Genomic DNA, 23,605 nt, shown 5'->3' on the forward strand with positions numbered 1-23,605 from the left:
AGAGAATTAACAATAATCCACATCAACATGAACGGCAAAATATTATTTATCAATTTTACGTGTTGTATTAACTACATATAAAATGCTAGTTGTTAATTATATTTTTAGTAATTAGATAAAGTAATTTGTATGTAACACAAGTTTAATTATGATTCGAGAGAGGGTAGCAGATCCGCGATGTCAGCTGAGATGGTTATTGATAACCCACTTTTGTACGTAATACATTGCTGGGTTATAAAATGTCTTTTTTTTATACCTATGCTGGTAGGCTTAGAGGGCTATGTCAGCGTTACCGAACAAGTAGGTGAGCTCATGGGGCTCTATGGACGTTGTTAACACTAGCCTCAGCAAGAGCGGTGCTTCGCAGAATCTACCACCGGATCGGAAACGTGACCTACTGAGCAGATCCGGCGAGAAACTCAGTGGGCTGTGTCTGAGGGTTAATATACTCGTCAAGCCCTTCGTCGCAAGCGACGGGTTCGACGAACGATGACCGGTGCTTGGGGTACCTAAAAGCACCGTTAGTGGATCGGGAGGATCCGAAATTACTTGTTTTGGGCGACGTCGACTGTTTACCATTCGGTTCACAGGTTCAGGAATGTAGTTACCGGCGGCCACGATGAGAGGGTTCTCGTGTCGTGCCGCTTTATCGAAATGGGGCATTGATTCCGACTGTAAATAGTTACTGATGGACTTTAGGTCCAGGTCGTCGTGGAGGTCGATGTTCCTGACGAACCACGGGGCTCCGACGGAGGCAAGTCTCGTGCGTGGTGGCAATCATATTGTGTTCGTCTATGCGCTCCGGTAGCCACTTAACATCAGGTGCCCCGTGTTCTCGTTCACCAGTCTAAGCAATAAAAGAGATGTGTCTTTCCATAACATTTTATTTGAGATTAATCCAACAATAATATACTTGAATGTACAAAAATCAACTGTATAAAATAAAATAAAACACAAAAGCGATGACAGAAAAACGTTACCTATAGGATGTTAAAACATAACAGAAATGAATATAATTTAAACATATAATAGTAGCAGTGTCGGTATGTTTTTTTAATTGTCGTCATAATTTTTTGTAGCACAGAAATCTAGATCGAGTAGTGTCGTAACAACGCATACAGCCAAAAAAGAAGAAAAAATTTTTTGCCTTTATTGCCTTTATTGCCATTATATAGGCAGACGAGCATAAGGCCCACTTGGTAGTGAGTGATCACCGTCGGCACAGCCAAGCCGCTGTCTACTAATTACAATGTTTAATACACAAAAACACTAACAAACATTTAAGTACTTCATTTAATAACAATCTACTGGTATATATCATTTATAACGTGAACGCTTAACAACTAGGTACAATAATATGTTATAATCGCAAAGGAAGTGCAATCGAATTAAGGTTTTTGAATCTATACTTAATATTATAAAGCTGAAGAGTTTGTTTGTTTGAACGCGCTAATCTCAGGAACTACTTGGTCCGATTTGAAAAATTATTTCAGTGTTAGATAGCCCATTTATTGAGGAAGGCTATAGGCTATATAACATTACGGTAAGACCAATACACGTGAGCACTATAAAAATGTATCAAAATAGGAGTTTAAATAGCTGCTTAACATTATATAATTCAAAAATATTTTCTTTTTACGTAAATGAAGTGGGGGGTAAAATTTATCGTTATGCCAAAGTAACTATTCCACGCGGACGGAGTCGCGGGCAAAAGCTAGTTAAATATCAAACTTCTAATTTATTACGTAATGTAAATAAAGATGGTTGCCCACTAGTGGGTCTTTATTTTTTTATTTTTTACCTATCAGTACGCTGGTAGCAGTCTAAGGGGTTATTCTAGCTACGGTCGGGCGGGTAAGTAAGCTCACTCAGCTCAAACAAACCCAACTCACTACTGAAATAATTCAAATAATGGATTTTTTGAAGATAATACATAAGTGTGTTGATCAAAAAAAATCGTGTCATATCACCTAATTGGATAAGAACAAGACTATTTATTGATGCGATCGTGAATTTTAGCTTCATAACCGTAAAGTCTAAATTTAAGTAACCATTAATTACGATTGATACAGAATAAAATCACAGTTAAAATAAGACTAACGAAGCCAGTCGATCGTGCGGCCGCGTTACAGAACTGAAGATCGCATTTGTCTGGATCGAATTTCGATTTAACCGCCGACCAATCGCAGAGTCCAACCCAACAACCTTCAATGTTCATTGGCTTCTCGTTCTCCAAGAACAAGACTTGGTACTGTTCTTTGATCTGGAAATTTCCATTCGTAGTGCACCTGTGAGGTTGAAGGCACTCAATTAGTATGGTATCGTCGGATTTTACGATTTTTGAATATTGCCGCTTGAGTTTAATTCGAGACGTCTAAAGCAGCGGTGTGCAAACTAGGGGTCGCCAAAAATTTTCTCTCTAATTTTATTTTAATTTTATTTTTATTGCTTAGATGGGTGGACGAGCTCACAGCCCACCTGGTTTTAAGTGGTTACTGGAGCCCATAGACATCTACAACGTAAATGCGCTACACACCTTGAGATGTAAGTTCTAAAGGTCTCAAGCTTAGTGACAACGGCTGCCCCACCTTTCAAACCAAAACAAAATAGTATCATGTATTAAAAAAGTATCAAGTCTTAGCATAATTATTAGCGGTCTAGATGGCTATAGCTTCGCAAGGATAGTTCTTGCCTAATTTGTCGCGAAGCAGTCATGAGGTCCTTAGATTCTATATCAGGTACAAACTAATTGGAACTTCGAACTCATGTCTGAAGGTGCCTGGCGGCTATCACGTTGTGCTGTCTATTGACTCCGAAAACCACTTGAATTCAGGTGTGATACGATATGAGCTGAAGTACAGCCCTTGTAACAAATTTGAGTTTTATATAAAATAATAATAAAAAAGTATAATATTGCTACGCTCTATGGCTCCAGAGACTTATTAACTCTCACGGAAATACTAATTAAAACTCATTTTGTATTTTTACGACACTTTAACTTTAATGCAATTCACTTTTTCGCTTCGGTTCAGATGATGCTTTCGTTGTTTCGCTCTGAATAGAAGTGATTACTAACTGCATTCACACCGTCTGTGCAACGCTTCTATTCTTCAATGTGAAGTGACTCTATCTATGACTTTCATACGATTGTTTACAATTTTCTAGAAAAATGCGTCTGCATACTAGTACTAGTCATTTCCATATATGTTTTCTGTATTCGACAATAGATGGCGTTGCTCTCACGAACATAACACGGTTGTTCTCGAGACTACTAGTTGTTTCGATGTCTTTTTTGATAGGAGACGATAGATGGCGTTACTCGTACTGTCATAACACTGTAACTAGAACCATATTAGAAGTAATATAAAGTACTAGCTGTACCCGTCCGCTTCGCTAGGCATTTAAAATTAACATTATTATTTCTCACCCCCACAAAGATTCTCATCATTAACGCCCCCGCAACTGGTGTAGGGAGTCCAACACTCATATAAATATTAGCCTATCCATTAAGTACATGTATTTTCTACATGGATACCAAGTTTCAAGTCAATCGGATGCATGGTTCAGTAGTTATAACGGAACAGCCGTAAAAACAACTGTACATTTATATATTAGTATAGATACACTCACTTGTACAAAACAGCAGCTATGTTAGCATTAAATGGGACCATGTTGGAGGAGCTCCATTTGCGGGCCTGCGCGGTGTTTGTGTGGTAGTTGTCTCCCGTGATGGGGGCCGAGTCCTGCCGCGACCCGAGCTTGGTCAGAGCCATCAGGATCATCGGGTAGTCCGTCAGTTGGATCATGGCTTTTGGTTGTTGACGTAACTCTGTAATGACAAACATGAAGTTATTGATTTTTTAACTAATACAACTCTCATTCTTAATCCAATTTTATCTTTTTTATTTTTTATTACCTACATGTCAGTGTGCTTAGTGCGAGTTCTTTAACGCTCTCGATAGCGTAACAGTTAACTCAAATGTTTGTAACATTGATTGAGGATTTGAAACGTTTGCCTACGTTTGCCGCTAGGGGCGTTTTTTTTCCCCTACCTATGCTGATAGCCTTGAGAGGCTATTTCAGCTTCACACTAACGTGTGTAGGTGACCTCACGGGGCTCAAGCCGGAGTGTTGCTAACACTGACCCTAGCAAGGGCAGTGCTTCGCAGAATTCACCCCAGGATCTGAAACGCGACCCACTGAGAAGATCCCGCGAGAAACTCAGTGGGCTGTGTCTATGGGTTAATTCGCTCGTCGAGCCCTTCGTTGCAAGCGACGGGTTCGGCGAGGACGGTGACCGGTGCTTGTGGTGCCTAAAAGCACCGTTAATGGATCGGGAGGATCCGTAATAACGTGCTTTGGGCGACGTCGACTGTTTACCATTCGATCTACAGGATCGGGTATGTAGTTTCTAGCGGCCACGACAAGAGGGTTCTTATGTCGTGCCGCCTTTTCGAAGTGGCGCAATGATGCCGACTGTAGATACTTAGGGGCACTGTTCCGACTGCATACAAATCTGAGTTAACTTTACGCTATCGGGAACGTTAAAAAACTCGCACCAAGCACACAGTATCTCTTTATGTTACTGGTAGGCCTTATTGAGAGCTTGTACGGGTGGGTACCAGTATCGCAATCATCTCTGCCGCAAAGCATGATGGCTCATTCCGGTCTGAGAAGTAGAACGGTTGTATTATAGTCCTTATGTCTGAAAGAGAGTTCGTTCATTTCGTCTTCTCGCATTAAAACTGTATAATCTCAGAACTACTAATCTTACAGAAGAGTGTTTTAAAGGTTTAACATGTGATATTTTTAATATTAATCATCTTTGCAACATAAATTTTTGATTTTTTTACCAATTACATTATCTGTCTTTTAAAGTAAGATAAAATTATGTATTAATTTTGTTAATAGTACTCAAAATATAGGAAAACTAAAAAAAAAACTAAAACTATATACATACAACGCTCTTTTTGACAGTATTTATGAGAAAAATACTGATGATACCAAATGATTCCGCATATTAACTCAATTTCGAATATTTAAGGAAATTGTACACTTTTAATGCGAAAAGACGATTTCGATGCCTCCAATGAACACTACTCTAACTCAAAATTTTGAAATTTTCGTTTTTCACGCAAATCGCTTCACTATTTTAAAAGTATTACAAATTCATTATTGATGGGGTTCGAAGCAAGAGTAAATCGACTAGTTACACAAGAAAAAAACCATAAAATTTTTATTATTGCAGATATATTTATCAACTTGTTTCGTTTAAACTCTCCTCCTGTAAACGTACGAATTTGGAGTTATAGTAGTGTTCATTGGAGGCATCGATTTGTAAACGGGTCACGTTCGCGTAAAGCTAGCTGTACTTGTATTAAAAAACCCCTAATACTTTATGTCTCATCTCTTATATCATCTCGTTTTTACCATCGCACCGCCCGCCACCGGAGTAGAGTTCACCCATACTACCTGGAGCCACTGCGGTCATCCACAGTGCGTTTCCAGAGATCTTTTTTGCCACGTACCATCCGGCTATGGAATGAGCTCCCCTCCACGGTGTTTCCCGAGCGCTATGACATGTCCTTCTTCAAACGAGGATTGTGGAGAGTATTAAACGGTAGGCAGCGGCTTGGCTCTGCCCCTGGCATTGCTGAAGTCCATGGGCGACGGTAACCACTCACCATCAGGTGGGCCGTATGCTCGTCTTTCTGCTCGGAAAATAAAAAAATGTAGATATTAAATGAATTGCCGGCTCACCTCGTTCAGCGTGGTTCTTGAAGAAGTCAACCATATCCTTAATAATGCTACAGCCGATTTTCTCACTGACTGTGGATCCGTAACCGTATTTGTAATAAGTTTCCAAATCCTCGGCGTACTCCAAGCGTTTTAAGTCTTCACGCGTGAACGCCTGGGATTCGCAGAGTTAATACGAGTTAAGTAATTAAAGAAGTTTTAACAGCTCTAATTAGTTGGACCCTTGCTTTTTTAATTTTTTTTATTGCCTAGGTGGTTGGATGAGCTCACAGCCCACCTGGTGTTAAGTGGTTACTGGAGCCCATAGATATCTGTAACGTAAATGCGGCCACCCACCTTGAGATATGAGTTCTAAGGTCTCATTATAGTTACAGCGGCTGCCCCACCCTTCAAACTGAAACGCATTACTGCTTCACGGCAGAAATAGGTGGGGTGGTGGTACCTACCCGTGCGGACTCACAAGAGGTCGTAACACCAGTAATTACGCTAATTATAATTTTGCGGGTTTGATTTTAATTAAACGATGTTATTCCTTCACCGTGGAAGTCAATCGTAAACATTTGTTAAGTACGTATTTCATTAGAAAAATTGGTACCAGCCTGAGATTCGAACACCGGTGCATCGCTCAACACGAATGCACCGGACGTCTTATCCTTTAGGCCACGATGACTTCTGAAATGTGGGTATGTGGGATTGAACAGTGCGCAGATGCCTAAAACACGTCATTACGGATCCTCCCGATCCACTAACGGTGCTTTTAGGTACCCCAAGCACCGGTCATCGTTCTCGTCGAACCCGGCGAAGGGTTCGACGAGTAAATGAACCCACAGACACAGCCCACTGAGTTTCTCGCCGGACCTTCTCAGTGGGTCGCGTTTCCGATCCGGTGGTAGATTCTGCGAAGCACTGCTCTTGCTAGGGTCCGTGTTAGCAACGTCGTCAGGATTGAGCCCCGTGAGCTCACCTACTAGTTAAGGTTAAGTAGTAAAAGCTATAGCTTGGTTTTGTTTTCTAACACTCACAGCGCACCATGGCGAGATCTGCGTCACGTCCCACGCCTTGTTGTATCGGCACATCTGGTAGATGCTCAACACTGTGTTCTTCTGAAGGTCGTAGTTGAAGCCCAGTCTCAGGGAAATGTTCGAAATCATCTGGTTACCAAAAAAAAACATGCGAATATTTCTTAGAAACTTTTCATATATTTTCAGTTTGCAGTTTATTATTGTTTAGATTTTTAGATTGATAGACGCGCTCATAACTCATCCGATGTTAAGTGGTTACTGGAGCCCATAGACATCAACAACGTAACGGTGGGACAGCCGTTGAAGGCATATCTGAAACTTAGTATATACATATTATATAGTATAGTATATACATATATATAAATTGAATTTTGAAGTAGCGTTTGTAAGATCGATTTTAGTTTGTAGCTATTTATTTATATTTATGTGGTATGTGTATATATTTGTATATATTTATATGTATGGGTGCACGTGTATATATATTTCAATCGACAGGCACACCGCGTGTAATATGTTTCCTAATGATTTTTGTTTGGAAGAGATCGCTTTTATCAACAATTGTACTTGTTTGTATTTTATGTTTAGCATTTATCTATTTTTGTATAAAATAAATCATTCTCTCTCTGTCTCTGTCTTTCTCTGTCTCCTCTCTCTCTCTCTCTACAATTACCTCTTTATATTCCTGCTTCGATTCAAATATGTTTTTCTGTTCTAAAGTCTTGTTGTTCTCGTCGACTTGGTTCTTCCAAGCGTCGCAGTACTTGAGTGGCTGGAATATGACGATTTGACATAGAATATGGTTAAATAAATCGAATCGGGGTGAAAAGCTATTTGGAATAAGCGACATTTTTGTAACGTTATAGGAGAACCATTTAAAGTTTTTTTACTGGTGGTAGCACCTCTTGTGAGTCCGCGCGGGTAGGTATCACCGCACCCCCTATTTCTGCCGTGAAGCAGTAATGCGTTTCGGTCTGTACGGTTGGGGCAGCCGTTGTAACTATACTGAGATCTTAGAACTTATATCTCAAGGTGGGTGGCGTATTTACGTTGTAGATGTCTATGGGCTCCAGTAACAACTTAACACCAGGTGGGCTGTGAGCTCGTCCACCTACCTAAACAATAAATAAAAAAAACCTACCCGTGTGAGCCCTACAAGAGGTCCTACCACCAGTAAAAACCCTTCGATATGATCTATCAATACGGCGTCTAGCAATAACTTCGGAGAACTCAATGAAGCCGGATGCAGCCGTCGATTCTGATACTAGTACCCGGATAAGAATCCTACATATACAATTGACACTTGGACCTCATTTGTGGTGGCTCCGGCACACACTACACGGTTATCCGTTACATAGCACAGGTCATGAACGTGATGGAGTATTTATGTTAGTTAAAAAAAGGTCAACATTCAATTAATATTCGAGAGACATCTGAATGTTCTAGAACGTTTAAAGCCAAACGTTAAAACGAACACCCATAGACACAGCCCACTGAGTTTCTCGCGGGATCTTCTCAGTGGGTCGCGTTTCCGATTTGGTGGTAGATTCTGCGAAGCACGGCTCTTGCTAGGGCCAGTGTTAGTAACACTCCCGGTTTGAACCCCGTGAGCTCACCTACACGTCAAGGAGAAGCTGAAATAGCCTCTCGAGGCTATTAGCATAACTAGGAAAAAATCGATAAAAGATTACTAGGTACTTTGACAACGAGAAATAATAAAAACTAGTGGTCCCCCGGTAGTCGAAATTCGACTATAATTAATTGGAATCGTAAGTTTGTACACTATTATGATTGTATTTTATACTTCTATAAAAAAGATTAATAAAGACAAACAATATTTAATCTATTCTGAATTTGACCACAGACGTCAAGAACAAAAGTTTGACAATAGGTAAATAGTATGCATGCGTGTGTGCGTCAAATACATGGTATGTAGTGTGTGTAATGTTTTCTTGATTAATTTAATGTATCTCTTATGCATTATTTTAAAAAAAATATTAGCATTGTGCACTTCTTCTCTATATTCTCTATAAGTGTGGAAAATTTCATACTCCTCTGTCCGCGCAATTTTCGTAAAAAGGGACACAAAGTTTTTGCTTCACGTATTAATATATAGATAACAAAAAATCACGTTTGTACCTACACTTCATTGCCAACAAAAGCAGGAATGCAAAACGTCATATTATGCTTTGGAATTTTTAATGCATAAGACAACGAGAAGTTAATTTTCTCGTTATGACACGTAGGTAGTTTTAAGAAACGAATATAAATGTTTCTATTCTACGCGTACGAAGATAATTCAACCGATTGTGATGAAACTTTCTCCACTCTAGAGAACGTTTCTGATTTTTTTTATTTATTGTCTTTGTAGACAGATGAGCATACAACCTACCTGTGTGGTGTGTGGTTGCCGTCGTCCACGGACATCAGCAATGCCAGGGACAGAGCTAAGCCGCTGCCTACCGTTAAGCGAACGAAACTATTATTTAACGTATTTAGGATACAACATTTTACAATTAAAATGTAAGAGTGTAATTTTACATGTTGTAGTTTTGGCGGGTTTTTTGGTTCTATACCACAGACTATAAAAGTGTATAGATAACGTTTTCAGTGGCTGTACGTAAAAGTAAAATCCGTCACAGTATCATTAAGTTACGACAAGTATTTTTTTAATTGATAGCCGAAAGTGATCGATATTAACGAGTAACTTATAATACTCAAATATTAACAATACCCTTAGCAGTTTTTCGTCGTTCTCTTTGGGGGCATCGAAACCTTCGTTCTGGCCTCCGAATAAACTTTCCGAGAACGCTCTAAACGAGTTGCTAGACCGTGGTTCTTCGACGAATTTGAACTGAAAAGAAATATTAAGTTTTATTTACATAGCCGTACGGTTTAGAATACTTTATTAATTATTTTAATCGTTTCAACAATTCTGTCCTATGCTTGTTATTTTAATCTATATATATCTTGAGGTACTAGTAAGAAGACATGTGTCTATTATATTATATAAAGGCGTCCACATCACACGTTTCCGATCGACTGAACACGATTACTTATATAATATCAGCGGTACGTATCTCTTTTAAAAACACGTCTTATGCATAGCACTGGCAGCGCGATCAGGGGACCAGGTCGTCATCGACTTTGAATCTATTTTTCCCTTGATTTTCATTAGATGTACACAGGAAATATGAAACGTGCGTATCGCGGTAAGAGCCCGTCAAATAATATTGCGTGTTAATTTAAAAAGCAACGAATACATTCGCGAATATCATACCAAATAGTTGTAAGTGTTCGGCGTCAATAGTCCAGGGAACCGCTGCTTCCAGGCCTGTGCCAACTGCTGCGTCGTCACGTATCCGTCGCTGGTGAGATCGCCGGCCGTGCTACTGTTCTGTTTCCAGTTCCAACGTTCCAGCAAGTTAAAGTCGGCCGTGCAGATTCGATGCTGAAATCGAATGATTTACATATTGTTACGCCGGTAAGAGTAACGCCATCTATCGCCGAATAGTCGAACGAATATCGAAGGTCCTAGTAGCACCTAGAACGCTCGAGAAGTACATCGCCATCTATTGTCAGATAGCGGAAACAAAATACTAGAGATGTGTGGAATATTCTCGATAATTCCTGGGATGTGGTATCGGCTATAAAAGTTTTGCAGGGATGGCACGCAGTCAGTCAATAAACGGAACTACTCGAAGCGAAACAGCGAACGGATCACCTGAAGCGAAGCGAAAGAAGCGAATTGAGAGTTTTAAAGTGTTTATTGAGTGTTTTAAGTGTTCTAAGTGTTGAATACAGTTTTCAGTTCTACTTTGGTGAAATTTTGTTTATCCCGAACCCCAGCGCGTAACAACATGCCTAAACCGCCCTGCCTATTTCTGCCGTGAAGCAGTAATGCGTTTCGGTTTGAGGGGTGGGGCAGCCGTTGTAACTATACTGAGACCTTACAACTTATATCTCAAGGTGGGTGGCGCATTTACGTTGTAGATGTCTATGGGCTCCAGTAACCACTTAACACCAGGTGGGCTGTGAGGTCGTCCACCTATCTAAGCAATAAAAAAAAAAGAATACACTTGCTGTACATGAGATGGAAAAATGTCGTGGTCTATTTGCAAGCTTTTTGTCATCACTTAGATTTTATATTGAGTTAGAGTTCGAGCCATAGAATGCCACCGTCTATGAGACGTGAGCCTTTGGACCGCACGATCCTTCACGGTTAGAACTGTTAAGTGTAGGTATATTATCTATGCTGCACGCACTGATGCGAAAGCTATTAACGGGCTGAGGATTGAACTTCAGTATAATTATGATATTATCTATACCTACAGTCACAAATAGTGGTAGAAGACTTTAAAAAAACAACAAACGTTCCAAATTCAATGGCACATAGTGGCCGTTTTGTCCTATGCTGTGAATACCGGAAACGGACACCGACTATCAAATGTTTTTAACAATCGAGTATGAGAATTGAATCCTGACAACGTTGTGCCCTAATCAGGATCAATAGCCACTAGCCTAACAAGGCGATCAATTTCTTTCTACCTTTAGCCCCACGTCTCAACGTGCATAATGGCAGTTTCGTGTCTATAAGCTACTCTGAACTATTCACACAAGATGGGAGGCGAAGTCTTCGGTCTATGGTCTTAGTTTTTGATCACGTCTATGCCACTTAGTTTCTCGCCGGATCTTCTCAGTGGGTCGCGTTTCCGATCCGGTGGTAGATTTTGCGAAGCACTGCTCTTGCTAGGGCAAGTGTTAGCAACACACTCGGTTTGAGCCCCGTGAGCACACCTACACGTCAAGGAGACGCTGATATAGCCTCTCAAGGCTATCAGCATAGGTAGGAGAAAAAATAGTCTATGCCTTTATAAGCTAATGGAGATATATTGATATCGTTCGTGGTAGTGTTTATTGTTAACACGATATTACTAAAAAGGCCACTTTCGAATTTTTTTTTTAATTTTTTTTATTGCTTAGGTGTTATTTGTCTAGTTTATCAATGGCTTTTATCTAAATATCTCTTAGGTTTATGGCGTTTCCTTTTAGATTTCGCCAATGTCAAGTGTCTACTGTATATAATACTCTGCTTTCTATAGCGGGCTTCGTCAACGAGCAAAGTCACAGATAGTCACTAAGAATTAAGTGAGTAGCTAAGAATGTTTGATGGCTTTTAAATCGCACGCAATGAAACACAATCAAAAATATAGTGTCGCATAAAGTGTCGTGTAGGTATATGTTATTACGAACACGCGAACGGCTGCTACCTACCTTCGTGTTGTATTGCGAACTCAATTGAAATATACTGAAACGTGAAATCTTCGTAAATAAAAACACCGTAAAAAACGAATACTAAAATAATTTTTCAATTACATATTGTCGTGTTTATTTATTTTATGTTTGCCACTACAAAAATTAAATGCATTTTTTAACAAAACTTATTATCTCTATATATAAAAATGAATTGCTGTTCGTTAGTCTCGCTAAAACTCGAGAACGGCTGCACCGATTTGGCTAATTTTGGTCTTGAATTATTTGTGGAAATCTAGAGAAGGTTTAAAGGTAATAAAAATAACAATTTTGTTTTCCCTTTGATGTCCCCCCGTCGGACGGATTCCTTTTGTTTGTGTCTTTAATTTATCGATTGAGGCACTACGAAGTCTGCCGGGTCAGCTAGTAGCTTATAAATTTTAGCTTCAAGGCTCGCTATCATAGTTGCATTTTATTTAAATTTCGTTCCGACTATGCTTGGTTTCCTTATCATGGATTCATACGTGCGTTGTTTCGTAATGACTTTGCCGGAAACTCACGGCTGTGTTGTTCGTATTAAGGCTCCAAAAACAAACGTAGAATTTATGTACCTATCCTTAATGAGCTATTAGTGACTGGTAAAACTCGTAGTCCGTTGACCCGGAGTGAAGAGTCTAGAATGCTTAATATGCGAGTCATTACATAGCGGATTTGAAAAAATTCTGGGTCTATTGGTGATAGGGAACGATGTAAATTATCACGACGGATGTTCGACAGTCTACGTACCAAAATAAATAATTGAAGCTTCAATCTGTGTCTTAACGTGGTCAGTGGTATATATTTTTTTATTGCTTAGATGGGTAGACGAGCTCACAGCCCACCTGGTGTTAAGTGGTTACTGGAGCCCATAGACATCCACAACGTAAATGCGCCACCCACCTTGAGATATAAGTTCTAAGGTCTCAAGTATAGTTACAGCGGCTGCTCCACCCTTCAAACCGAAACGCATTACTGCTTCACGGCAGAAATAGGCAGGGTGGTGGTACCCACCCGCGCGGACTCACAAGAGGTCCTACTACCAGCAATAACAATGTTGGTGGTGTCTAAACGAAACAATGTGTGTAATGTTTTCAATCTTGTTGTAATTTACAATATGATGATTCTTTGAAGCTCGGTTGAAGAACGACATATGAAGTTTAAAAAATACCGTATTAGACTTCGTTTCAGAGATGTTTTGAAGTTCACTGTGAATGGCCTTAATAGTTTCAAGTTACTACTTATAGAGGAAGCCTTGATTGAATCTTTGGTCGTATGATGGTTTGGAGACGATAAAATAATCTATAAAACCATTTAATAAATACTAGAATTTTAGGTTTCGAGAAAACGAAAAGAACAGAAGAACAGAAAGAACGAAAAAGAAAGGCGACTAACTTAGCGACTATCTTAATCAAATATGAATAAGATGTACTTAGTATTTTTGTAACTTACATTAGTGTTCCTGAAGTTTCCATTCTTGTAGTTCGTGACGATGTTGTTCTTTAGATCGACCAGTTGTTGGAGTTCAGCAGTCTCGTTAGCTTCAGGGTTATGCGAGCCGTGACGACTGAGGAGCCAAAAGGCTACGGGTTGGCATCCTGCCGAGAATATTGGATTTTTTTTTAAATATTGTTTTGTTACAGTCATTTAAAGGTTTTTTTATAGTTAGTTTTTTTTACTGGTGGTAGGACCTCTTGTGAGTCTCAGCGGGTAGGTACCACCGCCCTGCCTATTTCCGCGTGAAGCAGTAATGCGTTTCGGTTTGAAGGATAGGGCAGCTGTTGTAACTATACTGAGACCTGAGAACTTAAATCTCAAGGTGAGTGGCGCATTTACGTTGCAGATGTCCATGGGCTCCATTAACCACACAACACCAGGTGGGCTGTGAGCTCCTCCACCCATCTAAGCAATAAAAAAAAGTTTGTTCGTATTATTACTATTTTAAACAGTTTTTATACGTATTCCACAAAAATAGTATTTGGAGCACAATTATTGGAGCTGCAGAGAACATATCGACCTAAATAAGATAGGATGGCATATATTTGGTCAAATTTTACAGGCAGGTGACTAGTTAAAGTGTTTAGGTCATTACAGTTTTTGAGGGTAATAGTCTGTTTGGAACACTGGTATTCCTGGCTACTCCAGTTTCTTCAAGCTTCCACCAGGTAACATTAGAATATCCTGTGTGCTTCATTATTTAACTAGTTTTAGATTTTTGGGAGATTATCGGTATGTATCAGGTGGGCCGCATGCTCGCCGTAAAGGCATTTTAGAATATAATTACTAGCGATTATATTGTTAGATTTTAGTAAAGCCGTAGTAGGTATGTATGTTTTACAACGAGTTAAAAATTAAAAATCTAATTCACAGTCTTGAATTCAGAGCGATGATTTGTCATGTTACTCAATAATTGTTAACGGTACAGATGAGTCATGGTCTCGAGTAGGACGACCGATATACGTGCAAATTGACAATGCGTGTCGTTATGTCGACAAATGCAAATATGTATATAATTCAAGTCGAGCTTGGCGTGGTTAAGTACACTAATATTCAGCGTGTTAATCAAATTCGCGAAATAAAAAAAGCTACTAGCTTAAACGTATAGAACATTAAGATTTGTTCTTTTAGTTTTAGTTCAAGTGAGCGCGCAATGTAACGTGCGGGTACGCAGGTAGCAGCCGCACCAGTTTTCCCCGCGAGACTAGAAGTTCGTCACTTGATTTTTTATTGTGTTTCATTGCGTGCAATGTTAAAATAAATGAAATAGAAAATAGTCTTTTTAGTGTAATCGTGTTAAGAATGAACGCTAGCAGGTACAGGATTAGAGAATAAAGTGTCCGCTGTCAAAAGTCGTTAATCTCGAACATAATAACATCTCTAACTAAATAAGATCTTACATGATACGACCCGCACTTATAAATCACGTCATTGGTAGATCTTTCCATAGACACAGTTTCCGATCTGGTGGTAGATCCTGCTCTTGATAGGGCCAGTGTTAGCAATATCTCCGGCTTGAGATTGAAATTTAAAGGATTAAAAAGGCCGTTGATTGATTTTAAAAGTTGTTTCTAAAATTCTCTTAGCCGTAGTAACTAGTTCCGTTTTTTTAGGAAAAGCCGAAGTCACATTTATGTTATATGAAAAGTATAATGGAGCGGAATGAAATGAAATTGATTCATCTGAAATCGATTATTGGGTGAAATTGAAATGAAATCAAAAGAGACGAGACGAGATGGCAACAAATGTCGCAGCGAAATAGTGCGAATGTAGTGAGGTTTTTATTTTTATTTTTTATTTATTGCTTAGATGTTTGGACGAGCTCACAGCCTACCTGGTGTTAAGTGGTTACTGCGCGGACTCACAACAGGTCCTACCACCAGTAATTACGCAAATTATAATTTTGCGGGTTTCACTTTTATTACACGATGTTATTCCTTCACCGTGGAAGTCAATCGTGAACATTTGTTGAGTACGTATTTCATTAGAAAAATTGGTACCCGCCTGCGAGATTCGAACACCGGTGCATCGCTTCAACACGAATGCTCCGGACGTCTTATGTTTTAGGCCACGACGACTTCATCCAAACCAAACTTTTTCGTTAAGCCCGGATAGGACGCGACTAGCGATTATTTTTCCATTTTAGATACTTGTACTTTCACAGATGCTAAGCGATTAATAAGTCAGGCATATTATAGGTTAAGAGCCTGAAGGAAGATTAATTATTCAAATAAAACAAGTCACATAGCTTCGGTTCTCGATTTCCCGCCAAAAAGTCCCAAATTCTCTGTGGCGGGTAGCCATCATACAACGCAAGATATTCGACAGATGCCTGAATCTCGCTTACGACATTTTAAAGATAAACTTGCATTTAAACAAGTTTCGAACAACAACATTTGGACTGTCGGTCTATCGAGCAATATCGTTCGTTGGAAAATCTTCCCTTTGTCGTATAACTCTAAACTGGTGACCTGCGGCGGAACAATTGCAGCCTTCACACTTCATCATCAGCGCATCAAGAACTTCGAGCACCACAGTTTCTGCATTCTCGCAGCTAAAAACAAGTCGTTCGCGCTCGAAGTCTGCGGTGAGTCGAAACTTGTTTAAACATATTAATTATCATGCAAGATTATCTTGAAAATGTCAAAAACCTTGCGTTGTATGATGGCTACCGCCTCATTCTCCATCGGTTATTTCGATAAGAAACATTGTCGATTTATTATAGGGTATTATTGTATAGAGTAGCATAGGGTATAATAGAGTATAATTATTTTTAACTTATAATTTAAATCGGCGGGAAAGTGCATGAGATGCAGCCTCGCGCGGGAACTGGGTCGCTATTATTGGAAAACTGTCACACATAATAAACGAGGCAGCAAAATTGTGTGGATGTTGTTTTAATTAAAATGGGTATTGTTTTTATTTAACAACAATTTATTTTAATTTATGTAATGTATTCTACGTAATAAGCTATTAAGTATTAGGGCAATAAAACCCCTGTCGGTTTCCTGAGTAAACACGGACACAACTGACTCACTTTAGTTACAATTCAGACCGCAGCTACCACCATGGGACAGTGGTTCCGGAAGTGGCGCATCGACATCAACCCCACGAAAAGTACAGCGGTGCTCTTCAAAAGGGGTCGCCCTCCGAACACCACGCTGAGCATCCCTCTCCCGACTAGGCGCGTCAACACCTCCGCTTCCGCCATTCGCCCAATCACGATGTTCGACCAGCCCATACCGTGGGCCCCGAAGGTCAAATATTTAGGCGTCACCCTCGACAGTAGGATGACATTCCGCCCTTACATCAAGACGGTACGCGACCGTGCCGCCTTCATTCTAGGACGTCTCTACCCGATGATATGTAGGCGAAGTAAAATGTCCCTTAGAAATAAGGTGACACTCTACAAAACTTGCATACGCCCCGTCATGACCTATGCAAGAGTAGTGTTCGCTCACGCGGCCCGCCCTCACTTAAAATCATTCCAAATTATTCAATCCCGTTTTTGCAGGATAGTCGTCGGAGCCCCGTGGTTCGTCAGGAACGTCGACCTCCATGACGACCTGGACTTAGAGTCCATCAGTAAGTATCTACAGTCGGCGTCGATGCGCCACTTCGATAAAGCGGCACGACACGAGAACCCTCTCATCGTGGCCGCCGGTAACTACATTCCCGATCCTGCGGACAGAATGGAAAGCAGTCGACGTCGCCCAAAACACGTCATCTCGGATCCTCCCGATCCACTAACGGTGCTTATAGGTACTTCAAGCACCGGTCACCGTTCTCGTCGAACCCGTCGCTTGCGACAAAGGGCTCGACGAGTAAATTAACTCTCAGACACAGCCCACTGAGTTTCTCGCCGGATCTTCTCAGTGGGTCGCGTTTCCGATCCGGTGGTAGATTCTGCGAAGCACGGCTCTTGCTAGGGTTCGTGTTAGCAACGTCATCAGGTTTGAGCCCCGTGAGCTCACCTACAAAAGTTAGGGTTACGCTGAAATAGCCTCTCAAGGCTCTCAGCTTAGGTAGGAAAAAAAAAAAAAATTAGTTACCAGAGAAGTTAGTGTCGTGATTTAAAAGAAACTAACGAATTTTAGAGAGTATTATGACAAATGTTGCCTTCTTTCTTCTTTACGAACTTGTACAAGATCCACTGTTCCCGGTTATTGCGGGATATTTTAACTTAGACAGAACAACGCGTGTTTGGTGCGCGCTTTTTCTGTGTAGCTATGTTACAAGGCACATTTAGATTAATAACAATATTTTTATTTTAATAATTCATTAATTACTTTACTACTTTTATTCAGTAAAGAAAATACTCAGCATTAAGAATTAGTACATCCAGTACGTCCAGAAAAATAAAATAAATAAAAATTTAATAAATAGACAAAAACATAAAACATTGAATACTATTTTCTCTTGTGTTTGTATTTTTTTTATTAGTATCTACATATGTATTGAGAAGGTTTAGCTATCAATATATTTATTGGAAATACTAAGTTTTCGTTTCAAAAACGACCAAATAGTTGAAATAAAATTTTGTTCAACTGATTTTCTTAGCTTATGATGTATTAACAAATTATGAAATAACATTAAGATTAGGAAACAGTCAGAAAATAAATCTAAGTCTCAAGTAAGTTAATGTTTGGACGAATTTCAATTCATACAGAATCATCATGACAAAAAGTATAGCAGTGATATCTCTATATAATAATATAATATCATATTTGTTATTTATTAAAAGCACACGCAAAGATTCAGAGTGAATTAATCAACAATCATTTTTTTGCCAAAAAAGAATCATTTTGCTTATTCACTGCATAATTTTTGTGAAAACCGCGTGGCGTGGCGACTACAAAAAACAAAACATTGATGCTCTAGATTGTTGAAACATTGTTGGCTGCATTAAGGTTGAAGACCTCGTATTTATTTTTTTACGAATTAATTTATTGTGTACAATAGAAACTTTTAAATAATTTTGGGGCTTTTAATATTTTACTGGCTCGGGTATTTAGCCGTCAGTTAACCAATTTCCCACAGTTTCCAAATACAAAATTTTGCGACTACGTTAACTTCAAGCCTGCACTAAAATGTTAATCTGTTCCCACTCTTACTGGTGGTAGGACCTCTTGTGAGCCCGCGCGGGTAGATACCACCACCCTGCCTATTTCTGCCGTGAAGCAGTAATGCGTTTCAGTTTGAAGGGTGGGGCAGCCGTTGTAACTATACTTGAGACCTTAGAACTTATATCTCACGACGGGTGGCGTTTCTGTCGTAGATGTCTATTGGCTCCAGTAACCACTTAACACCAGGTGGGATGTGAGCTCGTCCACCCAACTAAGCATGGCATAACACAAGGTCCTACACAAGTATTCTATAGTGAAGCAGTCTCCTCACCTAAGAGTCGAGAAAATTATACAATTAGCATCATGCCGGCCACTGACATGCGCGCAAATATTCGTACATTGTAAGAATGTTTGCGCGCATGTGAAGGGCCGTCAAACATTCATTCGCAAACCTAACGGCTGTGCAAATGGGTTCGCATACTCAATTTGCGAACCCGTTTGCGCTTCCTCCTACACTTGTTTACGAATGTCTCACGAATTTTTCCTCCTTTTTAAATCTTCAATAGAACATTGAAAAGAAAAAGAGTTTTGAATTCTTTCCCAGACATCATTAACAGCCATGCTGTTTTTATGGGATTTCTTTTGATGAAGATACGCTACACAGTAGACGTCACGAACTATGAAAATGGCGATACGTCCGTTACCTTCGCAATCGTCGGCGCAACTGGGCAAGCGAATGTGTGGGAGACTACGCGAAGGTTCGAGGTTCGCGCGCTTTGATGTCTGTTATAAAACCGACACAGCTTGGAAAACCACGAATGCAGCGAAAACTTTGCATAATCATTCGCAAATGCCGTCCTACACTTGCGGGTTTGCGTGTTGTGCGCATGTGAGTGACCGGTGTCAGTGTCAAAACACGAAATGTAGGTCTGTCTCACTCTAGTGCTTAAGGTCTCAAGCTTGTGAAATAGTAATAATAATAATAATAATACAATGTTACCACAGGCATGTAACGTGCGTAATTTATCGAATATTACAATCAGTGTTTTAAGTTTCACTATTTTCACACATTAGACATTTCCTATTAAGTTAAGACTTCCGTCAATACAATTTTTCCATCCAAAAAAAAAAAACATTGGTCCAATCAGTTAACGCGCACTTCAATTTAGTTTTATTGGTCACGTTCACTCCTGGATTCCGTTCCAATTTTAACATACAAGTAACCATCTTATAGAATACTAGCTGTACCCGTCCGCTTCGCTGGGCATTTAAAATTAACATTATTATTTCTCACCCCTACAAAGATTCTCATCATTAATGCCCCGGCATCTGGTGTAGGGAGTCCAGCACTCATATAAATATTAGCCTATCCATTAAGCACATGTATTTTCTACATGGATACCAAGTTTCAAGTCAATCGGATGCATGGTTCAGTAGTTATAACGGAACATCCGTAAAAACCACTCCAGATTTATATATTAGTATATATAAATATGTATGAAAATGGTCGGAATTAAATAAAAACTAGATGATGACCGAGCTTGGATCGGTTTTTTTTATAACGCCATCTTGTTGTGTCTTTAAAGCGGAAAAATAGTATTATTATTCGCCCATAGACGTCGGGAAGAGTTGATTACTGAAAACACGAATAAAACAACATTTTCTGAAAATAAATCGTAGCTAGATCGATTTATCGCCACCGAAATCCTTTGTAAAGTAAATTTTATGAAAATCGTGGGAGCCGTTTCCGAGATTCAGATTTTATATATATATATATATATATATATATTTATATACAGGAATTGCTCGTTTAAAGGTATAAGATAACAATTTTGTTTTTCCTTTGATGTGTCCTCCGTCGGACGGATTCCTTTTGTTTATTTTAAGTATATTTTATACAAAAATTTAGGTCTTTTATTTCTCGATTGAGGCACTACGAAGTCTGCCGGGTCAGCTAGGATATTAATATAGATTCCTCGACTTGTTACGCTCCGTCTTACTTATTTCACACACTAGAGGTTAATATTATATTATATTTTGCCATAAACCGTGGCACATAACATTATCTATGAGATTAAACTTGCCTGGTACTTCATGTGCCTTAGCGTTTGGGATGCCACGATTGGAGAAGATGTACGCGGTCTTCGTTCCGAATAGCAAATACGGGTCCTCTTCAGACGTAAGGCAGATCTCGTCGGCTCGAACGCACAAAGCTGCCATCAGCAGGATGAAGGCACACCGCATCTACAAGGCATTTAAAGTAAAGTGGTTTGTGGCATTTTAGGTGAAGCAGTAATGCGTTTCGGTTTGAAGGGTGGGGCAGCCGTTGTAACTACACTTGACAATTTAGAACTTATATCTCAAGGTGGGCGGCGCATTTACGTTGCGGATGTCTATGGGCTCCAGTAACCACTTAATACCAGTTGGGCGGTGAGCTCGTCCACCCATCTAAGCAATAAAAAAAATCGTTTGTTATCACTGGCAAATATAGCGGAATAAAAATTAATTACGCCGAATTTAATGGCTTTAGGAACCGTATATTTCTGCACTGGAGCATTCATGCGTTCCGAATTGAAGGGTAAGTAAGTCGGTTATTGTTACAATACAATTGGTGCTTCGATATCTTGTTTATAGTTGGATATGTGCTCTGGTAACACCAGACGGATCTTGAGTCGTGCTTTAGGTAAGAAGCAAATTTGAAGTCCTCTAATCATGCTTTCGTGCGGAACGAAAGGATGTCAGCGTTCAAGGACTTTAACCGCTGATAATCCAATAATACCTATATATTAGCGGAATTATCAATGAATAATGAAAACAATCATGGCAAACTTTTTTTGCAATCATTTATGACATTATTATTTTTATTCAGAGAAACGAATAAAATGTTACTAGTTTTTAACTCCTCCTTAAAGAAATTGTTATTTTAAAATTTTATAGTAACAAAATGCAAACCATAGAAACGAAAACGGATGCAGTAGAAGAAACAACATGCCAACCATGGTGTGGGATAAGAGTAAGAAAAAAAAAAAGAAAATCACCATGGCACTAAAAGCCGCCAACTGTGAGTATTCGTGAGGACACACATCTAAACTTTGTGATATTGTTATAGCAGTATACAGATAATTTACTACCAGACAATACTTAAAAATATTTCGTAAATTTCGTGCGTATTATTGTCGAATTCTTCATAAGTAAATACTACTATAGGAATGAAGTTTAAAAACTAGCAAAAACCTTTGAAGAAATAAGCAATCGAAAATTCCCCTTTTCTGTTCCGATGCCGGAAAAGTAAGTTCTCTGTATTGCTATTCCATTTCAAGCAATTAACAATCATAATTATCTGTTATTAATTGAGTTTTAGTTCACATTTGACACTATAGTGAAATGATGTGAAAAAATAATGTGGAACGAAAGCTCTACTATGCGATTGCTCATGAAAAATGTAAATCAAATTTAATATTGTAGATTTAAATCTAATGCTTTATTTATACGATTGGTTCATAATAATGGTAAATAGACATTCATTAAGAATATTTATTTATCTTTAATCAAAACGATTGATGTTGTCTCATTTTGAGCTAGCCGGGGTTCGTCTATAATCCTGCCTATATCTGACGGAAGCAGATAGATAGCGTTTGGAGAAAAGTTTTTTTTTTGTACCTAAGCTGATAGATAAATAGCCTTGAGAGGCTATATCAGCGCCGCCCTAACTAGTAGGTGAGCTCACGGGGCTCAAACCCGATGACGTTGAAGAAAAGGATAGAGAGCTACAATATAAATACGAAACCAGTTGTGAGCTCTCTTATGTCATTAAAATAAACTATATGTATGTAATATAATAATATGTCTATTACAAGGTCACAAGAGATTTTAGAGTACAAAAAAAACATAAACACATTAAGTATGTATAATAGTGGAACATAAACGGATGCAGCTTAGTCAATCATTGTATTATTACGCTATATAACGCTTTTTATAAATTTATAATTTCATTTTAATCATAAAATTAGGAAACTAATTAATTGCGCCATCCAAAAACACTATAACTTGGTACACACTGTTAGTAAAACATGCTAATAATACTAAAAAAACATAATAAACAAATGTTTTAGTCTGATGTTAAACTTATGTGACTTTAATACAAAATGTGCATGCAACCTTAGAAAATTTATGCTTAGCGATAATTTAGGTCCACGATAATACATACGTTCCATTGAGAAAGAAACCAGTAAGAAAAAACTAAACCATGCTACTCAGATAGGTAGCAATTCAAATAGCACCTCAATAGGTGTGTTAAGTTTGTACAACAATTTAAAAAAACTTTCTTACGATTTCACTTCAAAAAAAAAACAATGTAGTTAACACGAATGTTTTGAGAATTGACACTGGCTGAAAAATACCTTTTCGCGGGATTAATGTTTGGGATTAGTTAATCTGTGGTCCGAAAACGCGAGAGACGCAACGTCTCACAATGGCGGCGATTGATGCACTGAGAATTGCTGTACTGAATTCGAACTGAGGAGTAGTGAGTGAGGAGAGGAGGTGGTAGGTTGTTAAATTATTGTTGTTGAGCCAGAATTCGGACGGCTGGTTTTGCTGTGATATATACCACCGTGTGAATGTTGTTAAATTAAGTATATACCTACATACAAAACAAAATTGTATTGCGTGAGATTAACAACATATTAAAATTGACAGTTTATTTATTACACTTCATGAAAAGTTTACATTGGCGGACTTAATGCCTAAGGCATTCTCTATCAGTCAACCAAAAGGTAATGCAATGAAAACTATATTAAATTACAAATAGATACACAAAAATATATATATACCATTAGCGTAAATATATATAGGTACACAAATACATGTTTATATGTTATTAATGCAAATACTATTTTGTAGTTTACATGATTTATAATAAAAGTTATAATTACAAGGACAATGTACATAAATGTAAAATGCAATGTAAAAAACTTT

General features: G+C 38.8%; 1 protein-coding gene across 3 annotated transcripts; it reads right to left on the bottom strand.

The window, feature by feature from the left end:
- Window positions 1-870: 870 nt before the first annotated feature.
- On the bottom strand, window positions 871-23,241 carry LOC101737657 (multiple inositol polyphosphate phosphatase 1). Of its 3 annotated transcripts, none has more exons than XM_012695840.4 (10): window positions 22,958-23,241; window positions 20,713-20,872; window positions 13,518-13,663; window positions 10,057-10,227; window positions 9,511-9,630; window positions 7,450-7,548; window positions 6,780-6,908; window positions 5,761-5,911; window positions 3,631-3,829; window positions 871-2,288 (listed from the first exon to the last, which is right to left on the bottom strand). In XM_012695840.4, exons 2-10 carry the CDS (start codon window positions 20,870-20,872, stop codon window positions 2,054-2,056), a joined length of 1,410 nt encoding a protein of 469 aa, XP_012551294.3. In that variant the 5' UTR covers window positions 22,958-23,241; the 3' UTR covers window positions 871-2,053. The 3 variants fall into 3 exon arrangements, with proteins under 3 accessions (XP_012551294.3, XP_004932561.3, XP_037872840.2); XM_004932504.5 differs by having other exon boundaries at window positions 23,029-23,170; XM_038016912.2 differs by having other exon boundaries at window positions 22,836-23,118.
- Window positions 23,242-23,605: the final 364 nt, after the last annotated feature.

Source organism: Bombyx mori, chromosome 17 (genome assembly GCF_030269925.1).
Source record: "Bombyx mori chromosome 17, ASM3026992v2".
In the NCBI taxonomy this organism is placed as follows: Eukaryota; Metazoa; Arthropoda; class Insecta; order Lepidoptera; family Bombycidae; genus Bombyx; species Bombyx mori.

Excerpts from the sequence above, each read along its gene's own strand:
- LOC101737657 (XM_012695840.4), bottom strand. The coding sequence starts at position 20,872 with ATGCGGTGTGCCTTCATCCTGCTGATGGCAGCTTTGTGCGTTCGAGCC. Across the intron at positions 13,664-20,712 it reads TAAGGCACATGAAGTACCAG|GATGCCAACCCGTAGCCTTT; the intron begins GCAAGTTTAATC and ends TATTCTCGGCAG. Across the intron at positions 6,909-7,449 it reads CGAAGCAGGAATATAAAGAG|ATGATTTCGAACATTTCCCT; the intron begins GTAATTGTAGAG and ends TTTGGTAACCAG.